The 15,901-nt window shown below is 44.3% G+C and overlaps 1 protein-coding gene across 3 annotated transcripts in view; it reads left to right on the top strand.

The window, feature by feature from the left end:
- Positions 1 to 15,901, top strand: part of gmip (GEM interacting protein) — a 47,916-nt gene that overhangs the window by 30,751 nt on the left and 1,264 nt on the right. For 2 of the 3 annotated variants that reach the window (XM_042327284.1, XM_042327285.1), the window contains 14 exons: positions 2,672 to 2,736; positions 3,944 to 4,051; positions 4,213 to 4,293; positions 4,476 to 4,640; positions 4,846 to 4,983; positions 5,431 to 5,621; positions 5,820 to 5,953; positions 6,150 to 6,245; positions 6,815 to 6,975; positions 7,245 to 7,421; positions 7,583 to 7,720; positions 11,459 to 11,661; positions 13,813 to 14,146; positions 15,746 to 15,848. In XM_042327284.1, the coding sequence (XP_042183218.1) occupies positions 2,672 to 2,736; positions 3,944 to 4,051; positions 4,213 to 4,293; positions 4,476 to 4,640; positions 4,846 to 4,983; positions 5,431 to 5,621; positions 5,820 to 5,953; positions 6,150 to 6,245; positions 6,815 to 6,975; positions 7,245 to 7,421; positions 7,583 to 7,720; positions 11,459 to 11,661; positions 13,813 to 14,146; positions 15,746 to 15,848 (2,094 nt within the window). The remainder of the gene's footprint in view (positions 1 to 2,671; positions 2,737 to 3,943; positions 4,052 to 4,212; positions 4,294 to 4,475; positions 4,641 to 4,845; positions 4,984 to 5,430; positions 5,622 to 5,819; positions 5,954 to 6,149; positions 6,246 to 6,814; positions 6,976 to 7,244; positions 7,422 to 7,582; positions 7,721 to 11,458; positions 11,662 to 13,812; positions 14,147 to 15,745; positions 15,849 to 15,901) is intronic. The other variant, XM_042327286.1, reaches the window with a different exon arrangement.

Raw genomic sequence — 15,901 nt, 5'->3', positions numbered from 1 at the left:
CCCTGCCGTTAGAGAATGTGTGTTTATTCTTCAACTGTAATAGGATAATAGACCTTGTGGTTGAACCCTGTGTGGAAGGATAAACAGTATTCTCCACAGTACCCTCTGGTGGTAAAACTTCAGTATTACAAGGACTGTTATAGGGACCATTTACATTCCTAGTGAGCAAAACTGGTTGAAAATATATCAGGGAAAATAATTAACCATTTCAGGGACAGCAAGATATCACGGACCCCTTAGGTTGAGGAACATTGTTAGGGTATTACGGAGCGGTATAACCTACCCTGAGAAACACTGTTAGGGTATTACGGAGCAGTATAACCTACCCTGAGGAACACTGTTAGGGTATTACGGAGCAGTATAACCTACCCTGAGCAACACTGTTAGGGTATTACGGAGCAGTATAACCTACCCTGAGAAACACCGTTAGGGTATTACGGAGCAGTATAACCTACCCTGAGAAACACTGTTAGGGTATTACGGAGCGATATAACCTACCCTGAGGAACACCGTTAGGGTAATACGGAGCGATATAACCTACCCTGAGGAACACTGTTAGGGTATTACGGAGCGATATAACCTACCCTGAGGAACACTGTTAGGGTATTACGGAGCGATATAACCTACCCTGAGGAACACTGTTAGGGTATTACGGAGATATAACCTACCCTGAGGAACACTGTTAGGGTATTACCGATATAACCTACCCTGAGGAACACTGTTAGGGTATTACGGAGCGGTATAACCTACCCTGAGGAACACCATTAGGGTATTTATAACCTACCCTGAGGGAGATATAACCTACCCTGAGGAACACTGTTAGGGTATTACGGAGCGATATATAACCTACCCTGAGGAACACTGTTAGGGTATTACGGAGCGATATAACCTACCCTGAGGAACACTGTTAGGGTATTACGGAGGATATAACCTACCCTGAGGAACACTGTTAGGGTATTACGGAGCGGTATAACCTACCCTGAGGAACACTGTTAGGGTATTACGGAGCGGTATACCTACCCTGAGGAACACGGAGCGATATAACCTACCCTGAGGAACACTGTTAGGGTATTACGGAGCGATATAACCTACCCTGAGGAACACTGTTATGGTATTACAAAGCGATATAACCTACCCTGAGGAACACTGTTAGGGTATTACGGAGCGATATAACCTACCCTGAGGAACACTGTTAGGGTATTACGGAGCGATATAACCTACCCTGAGGAACACTGTTAGGGTATTACGGAGCGATATAACCTACCCTGAGGAACACTGTTAGGGTATTACGGAGCGATATAACCTACCCTGAGGAACACTGTTAGGGTATTACGGAGCGATATAACCTACCCTGAGGAACACTGTTAGGGTATTACGGAGCGATATAACCTACCCTAAGGAACACTGTTATGGTATTACAAAGCGATATAACCTACCCTGAGGAACACTGTTAGGGTATTACGGAGCGATATAACCTACCCTGAGGAACACTGTTAGGGTATTACGGAGCGGTATAATCTACCCTGAGGAACACTGTTAGGGTATTACGGAGCGATATAATCTACCCTGAGGAACACTGTTAGGGTATTACAAAGCGATATAACCTACCCTGAGGAACACTGTTAGGGTATTACGGAGCGGTATAACCTACCCTGAGGAACACTGTTAGGGTATTAGATCTGTATGGTTGGTAGCCAATGAGGATAACATGGAGCAGGCCAGCCACTCCCCCCAGGGGAACCCCACAGAGACTATAGTGCAGATTAACCAGGCCACAGCAGGAGAATGGACAGGATGGACAGCCTACAGTTCTGCTCTGTACTGTAGCCTTCTGTACTGTAATGTACTCTGCTATACCACACTGTAATGTACTGCACTGTTCTGTGCTGTAGGAGGGCAACGAGATCAGCTCACCAAGGTGCTGCTAAGCAGACTTGTGTTTGGATAGCTGTGTATAGGAAATGGAGAGAGGTCAGAGTGACAATGTAGGGGAAGTGGTTAACGTAGAGGGAAAGGTCTGAGCCACTGTGGATGATAATGTAGGGGAAGTGGTCGACGTTGAGGGAAAGGTCTGAGCCAGTGGTCAGAGGTCTGAGCCACTGTGGACAGTGGTCAGTTGAATGCAGTGGAGGCTGGTGGAAGGAGCTATAGGAGGGCTCATTGGGCTGGAACGGAATAAATGGACCGGTATCACACGGCAAACCTATAGACACCACATGTTTGACGCCGTTCCATTTATTCCATTCCAGCCATTACAACGGGCCCATCCTCCCATAGATCCTTCCACCAGCCTCCACTGGTTGAATGGTTGCAACGCTGACACCACAGCATCAGTATGGATCAGCAGATTAGTCTACTTGAAGTAGGGCAGCACTTAGGCAGCCAAAGCAGAGCATTGATTTTGATATTTGGTGATGTAAGCTAACAATCTGAACTGACCTCTCCTCTCTATGAGGTCTGATGGCCTGATATGAGATCTGATATGTTACATATTGGTTGTTATATCACCATTGAAAGACATAAATGGAACACGCAACAGCTCCAAAAGTCCAATGGATATTTGGCTGGATGAAAGCTTTTGATAAGACAGCCTGACAATATTGTTATGCTAATCGATTGTTTTAACTCAAATCATGTTCCATCATACTGACTTATTCTGGTCTGTTTGCAGAGCAAGAGTTTGCCAAGAACATCGTAAAGGCAGCAGAAACAGCTAAGTCCTGTGTGGCTCAGCAGGTATGGATGCTTTTCTTGTCTCTCGTGTGCATGGGGCTGTTTAGGGTGTACATGTGATGTTGTGTACAGTATTGCATAGAAAGGTATTCAATTCATATCAGATGACTCTTCCTTGGCCTGTTACTCACCACCTTAGTGGGATGCACTGAAAAGTCGCTGCGCATTAAAGCATCTGCTAAATTACCACAATGAAATGTTTTACAGTGCCTTGACGTTTTGCACCATTTGTTGTGTTGCAGCCTGATTTTCAAACGGATGAAATGTCTCGGGCCTACACATGATATCCCATAATGTCAGAGTGGAATTATGTTTTTGGAAATAATTCATTCAAAATGAAAAGCTGAAATGTTTTGAGTCGAGCCTAAATACGTTCAGGAGTAAAACAATCTGGTGAACAAGTCACGTAATAAAGTCGCATGGACTCATTAAATCGTGATTTTTGAATGACTACTTCATCTCTGTACCCTACACATCTGTAAGGGCCCTCAGTCGAGCAGTGAATTCCAAACACAGATTCAACCAGAAAGACCCGGGAGGTTTTCCAATGGGTAAATGGGTAGATGGGTAAAAAAACAGACTTTGAATATCCCTTTGAGCATGGTGAAGTCATTAATTACACTTTGGATGGTGTGTCAATACACCCAGTCACTGCAAAGATACAGGCGACCTTCCTAACTCCAGTTGCAGGAGAGGAAGGAAACCGCTCAGGGATTTCACCAAGAGGCCAATTTCAAACAGTTACAGAGTATAATGGCTGTGATAGGAGTAAACTGAGGATGACAACAAAGTTGTAGTTTGAAAATAATAATGGGCAAATGTTGCACAATCCAGGTGTGGAAAGATCCCAGAAATATTCACAGCTGTAATTGCTGCCAAAGGTGCTTCTACAAAATATTGACTCAGGGGTGTGAATACTTATGTAAATGAGATATTTCTGTATTTCATTTTCAATAAGTTTGCTAAAAGAATCTACAAACATGTTTTCAGGCAACACAACAAAATGTGGAATAGGTCAAGGGGCATGAATACTTTCTGAAGGCACATGTGCAGTATTGCATAGAAACATTATTTCATTAATTTCACCACTCTCTCTACATATTCTCTGAAATACTGTAGATCTAATATCTCTAAATATAACTGAAATATATCTTCCATAACGTATTGAAACGATATCTATGGCCTGGTTCTTACTGTGCCGTTGTTACAGGACATGATGCCTCTGCAGTACATCTACACCATGGCCCTGGAGCACGACGTGAAGACCAGCCAGTCTACTAAACAGACATCAGAACTGCTGCAGCAACGCTGCTACCAGGTACTGTAGACAGACGGACCGACGGACAGACAGACAGGCAGGAGAACCGCCACAGACCCGAAATACTCAATGTGTCCAACAACAACAAAAAAACATTCCTGTGGAATAATGTGTAAACGGATTGAGTACGATGTGTTTAATCTGACGTCTTTATCCTGAAGGCCCTGGCATCCAAGAAGAATGAGATTGATAAGTGGCGCAGGGAGTTCAAGGATCAGTGGTCCAGAGAACAGAGGAGGATGGTAAACAGCTGTTTTTTTTGTTTTTTTTAGACGCTACTGTGTGAGCGAGTGTTTAACAGCTTCTCCCATTGATCGGAGCATTGCGTTAACTGAACGGCTTCTCTCATTGGTCAGAACAATGTGGTAACGGCTTCTCCCATTGGTCAAAACAATGCGGTAACAATGCTTCTCTCATTGGTCAGAATGAGGCGGTGGCGGCTCTGAAGAAGGCTCGTCAGCAGTACCTGCAGCGCAGCGAGGACCTGGAGAAGACCAAGGCGGTGACGGCCAAGGCCGGGGACGAGCTCACAGCGGGAAACAAGACCCTGGACAAGAGGAGGAAGTCACGTGACGACGCGCATTCAAAGGTGTGGTGCAGCGGGTCCGACCGCCATATGGGGTTCACTGAAACATATCCCTCTCTTTTTTTTGGTTCCACTTTTTAGGTTATCATTATTTTTTTTGAAAGGAAAATTTGAGTTATATTTTTCGGTGACTCACTGTGCCCATCTCCCTCTCTCTCTCTCTCTCCCTCTCTCTCTCTCCTTCTCTCTCTCTCCCTCTCTCGTCCAGGTGATAGAGGCAGAGATGCAGTACAGACAGTGTGTGTGTGAGGCCCATGACCACCAGGGCAAGCTGGAGAGATTGAAGGAGAAAATCATAGTTCACACCCGCAAACTCATCTGCCAGGGGGACACTGTGCTCAAGGAGGTGGGTGTCCAGGCCTATGGGAGATAGACGTTCCCTGTGCTGGATGGATCAAGTGGAGTGCATAATAGGGATAGTGACAGCATAAGAGGGGGCATAAGAGTGAATAGACTCCAGGCAAGCAGTCAGCAGCCGTTGCAATTAGTCTTTTAAGACTGTCAATGCTTTTGATTTAAACAATCGCCCCAACAAACAAACAAAACATTAAAATATAGTCCAGTTCTCCATTCCCAAATAATATAGTAATAAAATATATGCCAGGTAGCAGACCCTTTTTCCAAAGCAATTTAGTCATGCGTGCATACATTTTACATACAGGAAGTCCTGGGATTGCACCGAATATGCTGGCGTTGCCGTGCTCTACCAACCGAGCTACAGAGGTATCTTGAGCTCAATGGGATGAATCATTTTTAAATAATCCCTCTTATCATGTACCTCTACCACCCCTAGGCCACAGTGAACATGTTCTACTTCCAGCGTCAGCAGACGGAGCCGGTTCCCCTGGGTTACCACAACCTGGAGTTGACCTGCAGGCCGTGTGAACCCGGGGAGCCCTACCTGCTCTACATCTTCAGGAAGAGAAGCCAAGAACAACCCCTACAAACCTTCACCTTCCAGGAGTTTGTCCCTCAGAACAAGAGGTACGTTCGGATGGAAGATTTGTCCTGTTTTAGATAGGCTACGGCCCTAATGGATGCTACTGTTTGTCCCGTTAGTGCCTATTGTCTTATGTTTAGAGTTGTTGTCAATGTTAATTGTGTGCCTGCGTGTGTGTGCTTACCTGCGTGTGTGTGTGTGTGTGTGCGTGTGTTTCCAAATCTGTGTGTGGCACCTCCAAGTGGCCGTCGTAAGACCAGCAACCCCAGCTCTCTGCAGGACTCCTTCTCCCTGCCTGAAGAAAGTCCAGTTAAACGAAAGGGCTACAGTGACAGTGAGAGCATAGGAGGCAGTCTGGAATCTCTGTCCAGCCCAGGTAAGCCTGTGTGCTTCATTCCACAGATTTCATTTAATCATGCTCAGAAGATTGACCAATTGTCAAACATCTAGGTCATGATTGCTCGTGGTGAGAAATAATGTGTTCGCTACGAAGCTTACCCAGCTCGCCCTGTTTGTCTGGTCCTCTCTCCTTCTCTGTGTGTCTTACCCACGTTGAACCCTGAACCCCGTAGCCCATGGCAACAGGATGCTTCTTAAAGCCCCCTCCACAGGGACCATGTCATCAGACGACCTGGATGAGAGGGACATGGGCACCGTCCTGGAAGGAGGTGAATGTCACCGTCGTCACCTAACTCACACAACAGACACCAACTAGTGGCTCTCTATATGTAAATGTTCCTGCCGAATTCCCGAATCTACCCCTAACCCGGCGTTTCCCAAACTCGGTCCTCGGGGCCTCAAGGGGTGCATGTTTTGGTTTTGGCCCTAGCACTACACAGCTGATTCAGACAACCAACCCACTCCCCATCAAGCTTTGATTATTTGAATCATCTGTGTAGTGTTAGGACAAACAACAACAACAAACGTGCAGCCCTTGAGGTCCCCAGGACCAAGTTTGGGAAACGCTGCCCTAACCCCTACACCCTAGCCACTCCGGTAGATCTGAGAGGATTAGATCGATATAATCATTGTGGCAATTGCTTCTTGTCTAGTGATTGGCTAGGTGGAAATGTTGCCGTTTTCTTCCACTTGTCCAATCCTCTCAGGTTATTGTGAGTTGCTAGGGAGTAGGGTTCTGTTTGGAACTAGGGGGTACATTCGGTGGGGTAGTGTTTCCCACCGTGACGTGTACACTGCCGAGTATGACTGAGTCCGGTTCCTGTGTGGTTTCTCCTAGATTGTGTGGACTCCACTCCAGAGGGGAACGGCACGGTGGGGAAGGTACGGACTACGTCCCGAGCCGCGCTGACGCACCGATTCCGGAAGATGAAGAGCAAGATGGTGAAGTGCAAACAGTGTGACACCTACATCGTGGTCAACGGCATCGAGTGTGAGGAGGTGGGAAAGAGGAGGAAATTAAGGAGAGACTTTCATGTGGCAGCCTCTTAACTGACAAAAGTAGAACGTTGTCGCCTGATTCACAGTCACACTAAAGGGTGGAACCGAGCTGTACTGAGCTGGTTTGGTTCTCTGTCCTCCACAGTGGCGCCAGCACAGTATGGCTCAGGTTGAGTCTATAGTGTGAGCCAGGTATATAGGGTGTGATTTGAGGTCACCCTGTGCTTTGCTAATCCATGTCCTCTGTCCCTCCTGCCGTCAATCTGTAGTGTGGCGTGGCGGTCCACAGGAAGTGTCTGGAGGTGTTACAGCATGAGTGTGAGAACAGGAAGGGCGTTCTGTTTGGCGTGGGTTTCTCCCTGTTGCCCCGGGACCGGCCTGACGAGGTGCCCTATGTGGTCCAGCGCTGCACGGCCGAGATAGAGAGCAGGGCCCTCACTCTACAGGTACAGTATAAACCTGGATGTCATATGCCTTAGAATAAGTACTGAAGCAAACAGGAAAACTGTTTTGCAGAAGCGACAGTACAGTGCCCTTCTCTCAATCCCTCTTGCTTTCTCTTGGCCTCCTTTCCCCCTACATCCATCCATCCCTCCCTCCCACCCAGGGGGTGTATCGTATCAGTGGGTCGAAGCCTCGTATCCAGAAGCTGTGTCAGGTCTTCGAGACCCAGGGGGACCAAGTCGACCTCTCTGACCTTTCACCTCATGACGTCACCTCGGTCCTCAAACACTTCTTCAAGGAGGTACAACTCCACTGTTTCCCAGACAACAAAGAAAATGGATATTACAGACAGTATAATGTAGAGCCAACGATACAGTTAATACAGACAATATGCTGTAGAGCCAACAACAGTTAATACAGACGATATAATGTAGAGCCAACGACAGTTAATAGAGACAATATACTGTAGAGCCAACGATACAGTTAATACAGACAATATACTGTAGAGCCAATGACACAGTTAATACTGACAATATACTGTAGAGCCAATGACAGTTAATACAGACAATATACTGTAGAGCCAACGACACAGTTAATACAGACAATATAATGTAGAGCCAACGACAATTAATAGAGACAGTATAATGTAGAGCCAACGACAGTTAATAGAGCAATATACTGTAGAGCCAACGATACAGGTAATACAGACAATATACTGTAGAGCCAACAATACAGTTAATACAGACAATATACTGTAGAGCCAACGATACAGTTAATACAGACAATATAATATAGAGCCAACGACAGTTAATAGAGACAATATAATGTAGAGCCAACGATACAGTTAATACAGACAATATACTGTAGAGCCAACGATACAGTTAATACAGACAATATAATATAGAGCCAACGACAGTTAATAGAGACAATATAATGTTGAGCCAACGATACAGTTAATACAGACAATTAACTGTAGAGCCAATGACACGGTTAATACAGACAATATAATGTAGAGCCAACGACACAGTTAATACAGACAATATAATGTAGAGCCACCTACAGTTAATAGAGACAATAAACTGTAGAGCCAACGGTACAGTTAATACAGACAATATAATGTAGAGCCAATGACACAGTTAATACTGACAATATACTGTAGAGCCAACGACACAGTTAATACAGACAATACAATGTAGAGCCAACGACACAGTTAATACAGACAATATAATGTAGAGCCAACGACAGTTAATATAGACAATATACTGTAGAGCCAATGACACAGTTAATACTGACAATATACTGTAGAGCCAATGACAGTTAATACAGACAATATAATGTAGAGCCAACGACAGTTAATAGAGACAATATACGGTAGATCCAATGATAGTTAATACAGACAATATAATGTAAAGCCAATGACAGTTAATACAGACAATATAATGTAGAGCCAATGACAGTTAATAGAGACAATATACTGTAGAGCCAACGACACAGTTAATACAGACAATATACTGTAGAGCCAACGATACAGTTAATACAGACAATATACTGTAGAGCCAATGACACAGTTAATACTGATAATATACTGTAGAGCCAACGACAGTTAATACAGACAATATAATGTAGAGCCAACGACAGTTAATAGAGACAATATACTGTAGAGCCAATGACACAGTTAATACTGACAATATACTGTAGAGCCAATGACAGTTAATACAGACAATATAATGTAGAGCCAACGACAGTTAATAGAGACAATATACTGTAGAGCCAATGACAGTTAATACAGACAATATAATGTAGAGCCAACAACAGTTAGTAGAGACAATATACTGTAGAGCCAACGATACAGTTAATACGGACAATATAATGTAGAGCCAATGACACAGTTAATACAGACAATATACTGTAGAGCCAATGACACAGTTAATACTGACAATATACTGTAGAGCCAATGACACAGTTAATACAGACAATATACTGTAGAGCCAACGACACAGTTAATACAGACAATATACTGTAGAGCCAACGACACAGTTAATACAGACAATATAATGTAGAGCCAACGATACAGTTAATACAGACAATATAATGTAGAGCCAACGACACAGTTAATACAGACAATATAATGTAGAGCCACCTACAGTTAATAGAGACAATATACTGTAGAGCCAACGATACAGTTAATACAGCCAATACAATGTAGAGCCAACGACACAGTTAATACAGACTATATAATGTAAAGCCAATGACAGTTAATAGAGACAATATACTGTAGAGCCAATGACACAGTTAATACTGACAGTATACTGTAGAGCCAACAACAGTTAATACAGATAATATAATGTAGAGCCAACGACAGTTAATAGAGACAATATACTGTAGAGCCAACGACACAGTTAATACAGACAATATACTGTAGAGCCAATGACACAGTTAATACTGACAATATACTGTAGAGCCAATGACACAGTTAATACAGACAATATACTGTAGAGCCAACGACACAGTTAATACAGACAATATACTGTAGAGCCAACGACACAGTTAATACAGACAATATAATGTAGAGCCAACGATACAGTCAATACAGACAATATAATGTAGAGCCAACGACACAGTTAATACAGACAATATAATGTAGAGCCACCTACAGTTAATAGAGACAACATACTGTAGAGCCAACGATACAGTTAATACAGCCAATACAATGTAGAGCCAACGACACAGTTAATACAGACAATATAATGTAAAGCCAACGACAGTTAATAGAGACAATATACTGTAGAGCCAATGACAGTTAATACAGACAACATAATGTAGAGCCAACAACAGTTAGTAGAGACAATATACTGTAGAGCCAACGATACAGTTAATACGGACAATATAATGTAGAGCCAATGACTACAGTTAATAGAGACAATATACTTTAGCGCCAACAATACAGTTAATACAGACAATATAATGTAGAGCCAACGATACAGTCAATACAGACAATATAATGTAGAGCCAGACAGTTAATACAGACAATATAATGTAGAGCCACCTACAGTTAATAGAGACAATATACTGTAGAGCCAACGATACAGTTAATACAGCCAATACAATGTAGAGCCAACGACACAGTTAATACAGACAATATAATGTAAAGCCAATGACAGTTAATAGAGACAATATACCGTAGAGCCAATGACACAGTTAATACTGACAGTATACTGTAGAGCCAACGACAGTTAATACAGATAATATAATGTAGAGCCAACGACAGTTAATAGAGACAATATACTGTAGAGCCAACGACACAGTTAATACAGACAATATACTGTAGAGCCAATGACACAGTTAATACTGACAATATACTGTAGAGCCAATGACACAGTTAATACAGACAATATACTGTAGAGCCAACGACACAGTTAATACAGACAATATACTGTAGAGCCAACGACACAGTTAATACAGACAATATAATGTAGAGCCAACTACAGTTAATAGAGACAATATACTTTAGCGCCAACAATACAGTTAATACAGACAATATAATGTAGAGCCAACGATACAGTCAATACAGACAATATAATGTAGAGCCAACGACACAGTTAATACAGACAATATAATGTAGAGCCACCTACAGTTAATAGAGACAATATACTGTAGAGCCAACGATACAGTCAATACAGACAATATAATGTAGAGCCAACGACACAGTTAATACAGACAATATAATGTAGAGCCACCTACAGTTAATAGAGACAATATACTGTAGAGCCAACGACAGTTAATAGAGACCATTCGAGGCGAATGGATTCTGACTTGAGATACAGTCATACATTGTTATACACTGTTATTTAAGCTCTCACACAAAGCTCCCTTTCATGATTATGCCAAACTATGACTAATATGGACATATCTTAACTCAGGATTCCCCTTTTAGTGAACATCATGTGGTACAGTTGTCAGTCAATGCATCAAAGCTAATAAGTATTTATTATTATGTGTTAATTAATTGTTAATAATAACCATCTTCCTCCTCACACAGCTTCCAGAGCCGCTGTTGACCTTTGACCTGTACAATGACTTCATCGGGGTGGGCAAGGAGATCCAGCGTCTCAGTGAGAGGGAGGCGGCAGCAGAGACTCCTGGCATAGTGAATGACCTCACATATAACCTGAGAGATCTGCTGGAGAGACTGCCCCCATACCGCTACTACACACTGCAGCATATGATGCGTCACCTTCACAGGTACTACACACTGCAGCATATGATGCATCACCTTCACAGGTACTACTCTACTACACAGTGATGCGTCACCTTCACAGGTACTACACTACTACACAGTGCAGCATATGATGCTCACCTTCACAGGTACTACACAGTGCAGCATATGATGCGTCACCTTCACAGGTACTACGCTACTACACAGTGCAACATATGGTGCGTCACCTTCACAGGTACTACACTACTACACAGTGCAGCATATGATGCGTCACCTTCACAGGTACTACACAGTGCAGCATATGATGCGTCACCTTCACAGGTACTACGCTACTACACAGTGCGGCATTTGATGTGTCACCTTCACAGGTACTACGCTACTACACAGTGTAACATATGGTGCGTCACCTTCACAGGTACTACACTACTACACAGTGCAGCATATGATGCGTCACCTTCACAAGTACTACTCTATTATACAGTGCAGCACCATGCTCCCACCTATTCGGGACATCTATTCGAAACGGTGCCCAAGGAAGGCCTGCAGCATCATCAAGGACCCCACACACCCCAGCCACGAGCTGTTCACTCCCTTACCGTCGGGCTGACAGTATCGGAGCATGAGGTCTGATACCAACAGGCTCCGAGACAGTTTCTATCCTCAAGCCATCAGACTGCTGAACACTTGAACTGGACTGACCACCTGATCTGATTCTCCACACCTTAGCACACATGCACTCACTCACACATGCACACATGCACGCCCACACAGACATACACACATCTACACACACACACACACACACACACAGTACATTCATGCTACACACGCATCACAACTGCTGCTACCAGACTCTTATTATGATTTCTCAATATTGCACAATCCCCCCCCTTCCCCGAAACATGTGTAAATATGGACTGTAAATTGTGCCTTCCTGTATTATTTATTTATATATATATATTTTTTTTTTAATTACTCCCCCTTTTCATCGCTGCAACTCCCCCAACGGGCTCGGGAGGCGAAGGTCGAGTCATACGTCCTCCAAAACATGACCCGCCAAACCTCGCTTCTTGACACCTGACCGCTTAACCTGGAAGCCAGCTGCACCAATGTGTCGGAGGAAACACTGTTCACCTGACGACCGAGGTCAACCTGCAGGCGTCCGCCCCCCACAAGGAGTCGCTAGAGTGCGATGAGCCAAGTAAAGCCTCCTCGGCCAAACCCTCCCCTAACCCGAACAACGCTGGGCCAATTATGCGCTGCCTTATGGGACTCCCAACCATGGCTGGTTGTGATACGGGATCGAACCCGGGTCTGTAGTGACACCTCTAGCACTGCGGTGCAGTGCCTTGGACCGCTGCGCCACTCGGGAGGCCCTGTTTTATTTTATTCTACTGAGCCATTTACTTAATGTTCCTATATTTCTTATTTCTTATTGTTGTTGCATTGTCGAGAAGGAACGTGAAGGAAGCATTTCGTTGGATGGTGTATACCATGTGTATCCCGTACCGGAACGTGCAACATGATGCGTCACCTACACAGATACTACTGCACACTGCGGCACATGATGCGTCACCTACACAGATACTACTGCACACTGCGGCACATGATGCGTCACCTACACAGGTACTACTACAAACTGCGGCACATGATGCGTCACCTACACAGATACTACTGCACACTGCGGCACATGATGCGGCACCTACACAGATACTACTGCACACTGCGGCACATGATGCGGCACCTACACAGATACTACTGCACACTGCGGCACATGATGCGGCACCTACACAGATACTACTGCACACTGCGGCACCTACACAGATTCTACTGCACACTGCGGCACATGATGCGTCACCTACACAGATACTACTGCACACTGTGGCACATGATGCGTCACCTACACAGATACTACTGCACACTGCGGCACAATTAGCAAACCTGGTTGTTGTGGAGATGTCTCAGTGAACCATGCTCATAGACTTGTGTTAGCTCCTCAAAGTTATGCCTCGGCTTCAGCTCACTGGGTAAACAGATTATTGTGGCGTGCAGCAGAACGGTCGGTCACATGGTCATATGAGGGGTGCTGGGCCCTCCAGATTGTATTTTTTGGGCCATACTCTATCCTCTCTCTTCTTCACTGATTTCACATTCTCTCTCTCTCTCTCTCTCCACAGAGTATCAGAGAACTACGAGGAGAACAAGATGTCTCCCAGTAACCTGGGCATCGTGTTTGGTCCGACCCTGCTCCGCCCGCTGGTGTCTGTAGATGTGTCCATGATGGCCCTACTGGAGACCACCTACCAAGCCCTACTGGTGGAGTTTCTCATCACACACCACCAACACATCTTTGATGCTCCACCTCCCACCCCCACCACCCCCCTCCCTGACACCCCTCCCCGGGCGATGTGTTCAGGGGGGGGCCAGAAGACTGTTGCTGGGGTTGACCCTGGGTCCCAGGACCCCCCCACTAGAGGAGCCTCGTCCAAAGAACGCCCCCGTTCCCTAGAGGTAAGGGACACACTGAAGGGGGATTCCATCGTGTCAGACAAGCTCAATCAAGTGCAGCTTGAGTATTTGAATCCAAACATAACATTTTAACCCAGGTCTGGTCAACAAATGGGTTATCTCTCAGCTGATAGATAAATATATACTTTTCAAATACTTTTCATAGACCCGCTATACTGAAGTACATTTAAATACAGATTTTCTCCAATGTTTTTAAATGGTTTGAATAGGAGGGCAATGTTAACCTCAATCAAACACTTAATTTTGAATCTGAGGCCTCTTGATCACACATCTGGCAGCTGTAGGTTTGTCAGCCAGTGATTGGTCCTCTAAGTCTAAGTAACACTGAGACGGCTCATGATGCCCTACAGTCAGACCTGGGTTAAAATACTATTAGAAATGATTTCAAATACTTTCGCCAGGCTACTACACGGCGCAATAGTTCCAATAGAATAGTCACAAAACTGTAAACCCAGCCCATCTGGCACCCCAGGAAGGCTAGAGCAACTACTCAAAGTATTTGACAGATTTAAAATAGTATTTGAACCCAAGTCTGCCTCAAAGCCAGGGTTCACGGAGTTCAGCCTCAGCCTGCTGCCTTGAGCTGCTTTCTTTCCTGTTGCTTCTGTTACCTGTTGTTGTCTCAAAGGGGTAATCTGGGATTCAAACAACAAGAGGTCACTCCAGTCACTTTTTTTGGTAAACAGCTGAGGGATGGGGTTGAAGAAATGTAACTAACGAGACACTTATAAGGAATATTATTCAAGAGTCAATGGCTATATCATTAATTCAAATAAAAAAATCCCAAAACAGATGTATCAATCCCAGATTGCCCCTTTAATGCTCCTGGCTCACCATGCTGTGGCCAACTCGGAAGGGATTATGTGCTTTTTTTGTGAGGCTTAACACAATGCAACATTTGGGTGTGTGTGTGTGTCTCTGTGTGTCTATGCTACCTCTGACTGGACTCTGATCTGACCCTTCCTTTCCTGACCAGATCTACCCCGGCTGGATCTCAATACTGTCCAATGGCTTCTTCTGTGAAATATAGTAAATGAGTGTCAAATTATTCCTGTTCTCCTTCCTATATTGTAAAATTACTTCCTTTCCTTTCTTCTCTCCTTCGTTACCACTGATAGGCCAAAGGACTGGATAATGTGTAAACTGCAGGATTCATGGGTAGGAAAGGACATGAGGAGAGGAAGCAAGTTAAAGTTATTAAGACACAGCCCTAGCATGGGCATTCTTGGCCACAAAATACACAACACTGACCACTGGGAAATACTGGGAGGGTGTGGGGGGTGGAAGAGAAGGTTAGTGCCCTGCCCTTTGCTTATTTTTTTTGCCTGAAAGATGGAACTAGGAGAACAAGTGACCAGGCAACTTGATTTTCTCCAATAAGTTTTTTAAAAAATCCCTGTTACATGTATAGGCTAATCAATATCCACAATTTACCTGGCAATCTCTGTAACCCACTGGGCTTCACTTTCTAGACCTAGAAATATAGTATTTATCTCGCTACAGTGTTCCATTCCCAACACTTCCTACCCCAAAAATCTGGTATCTATTCTCCAAAACTCAGAGTTTCTGTCATTTCAACAGACTCGTACAATCAAGAGAGACTCGAGCGAGGGTTATATATCTGACAAGTCGTCGTCCAATGAGGCAGTGGACCAGCTCAGCCCTGAAGCCAGTGAGAGAGCAGGTAGGCGGGATGTACTGTAGTATCAGAGGAATAGTTGGTTGGATTAATGGGTA

Source organism: Oncorhynchus tshawytscha, linkage group LG09 (genome assembly GCF_018296145.1).
Source record: "Oncorhynchus tshawytscha isolate Ot180627B linkage group LG09, Otsh_v2.0, whole genome shotgun sequence".
In the NCBI taxonomy this organism is placed as follows: Eukaryota; Metazoa; Chordata; class Actinopteri; order Salmoniformes; family Salmonidae; genus Oncorhynchus; species Oncorhynchus tshawytscha.
The sequence above is the reverse complement of the archived record's forward strand: the minus strand, read 5'-3'. Positions and strand labels throughout refer to the sequence as shown.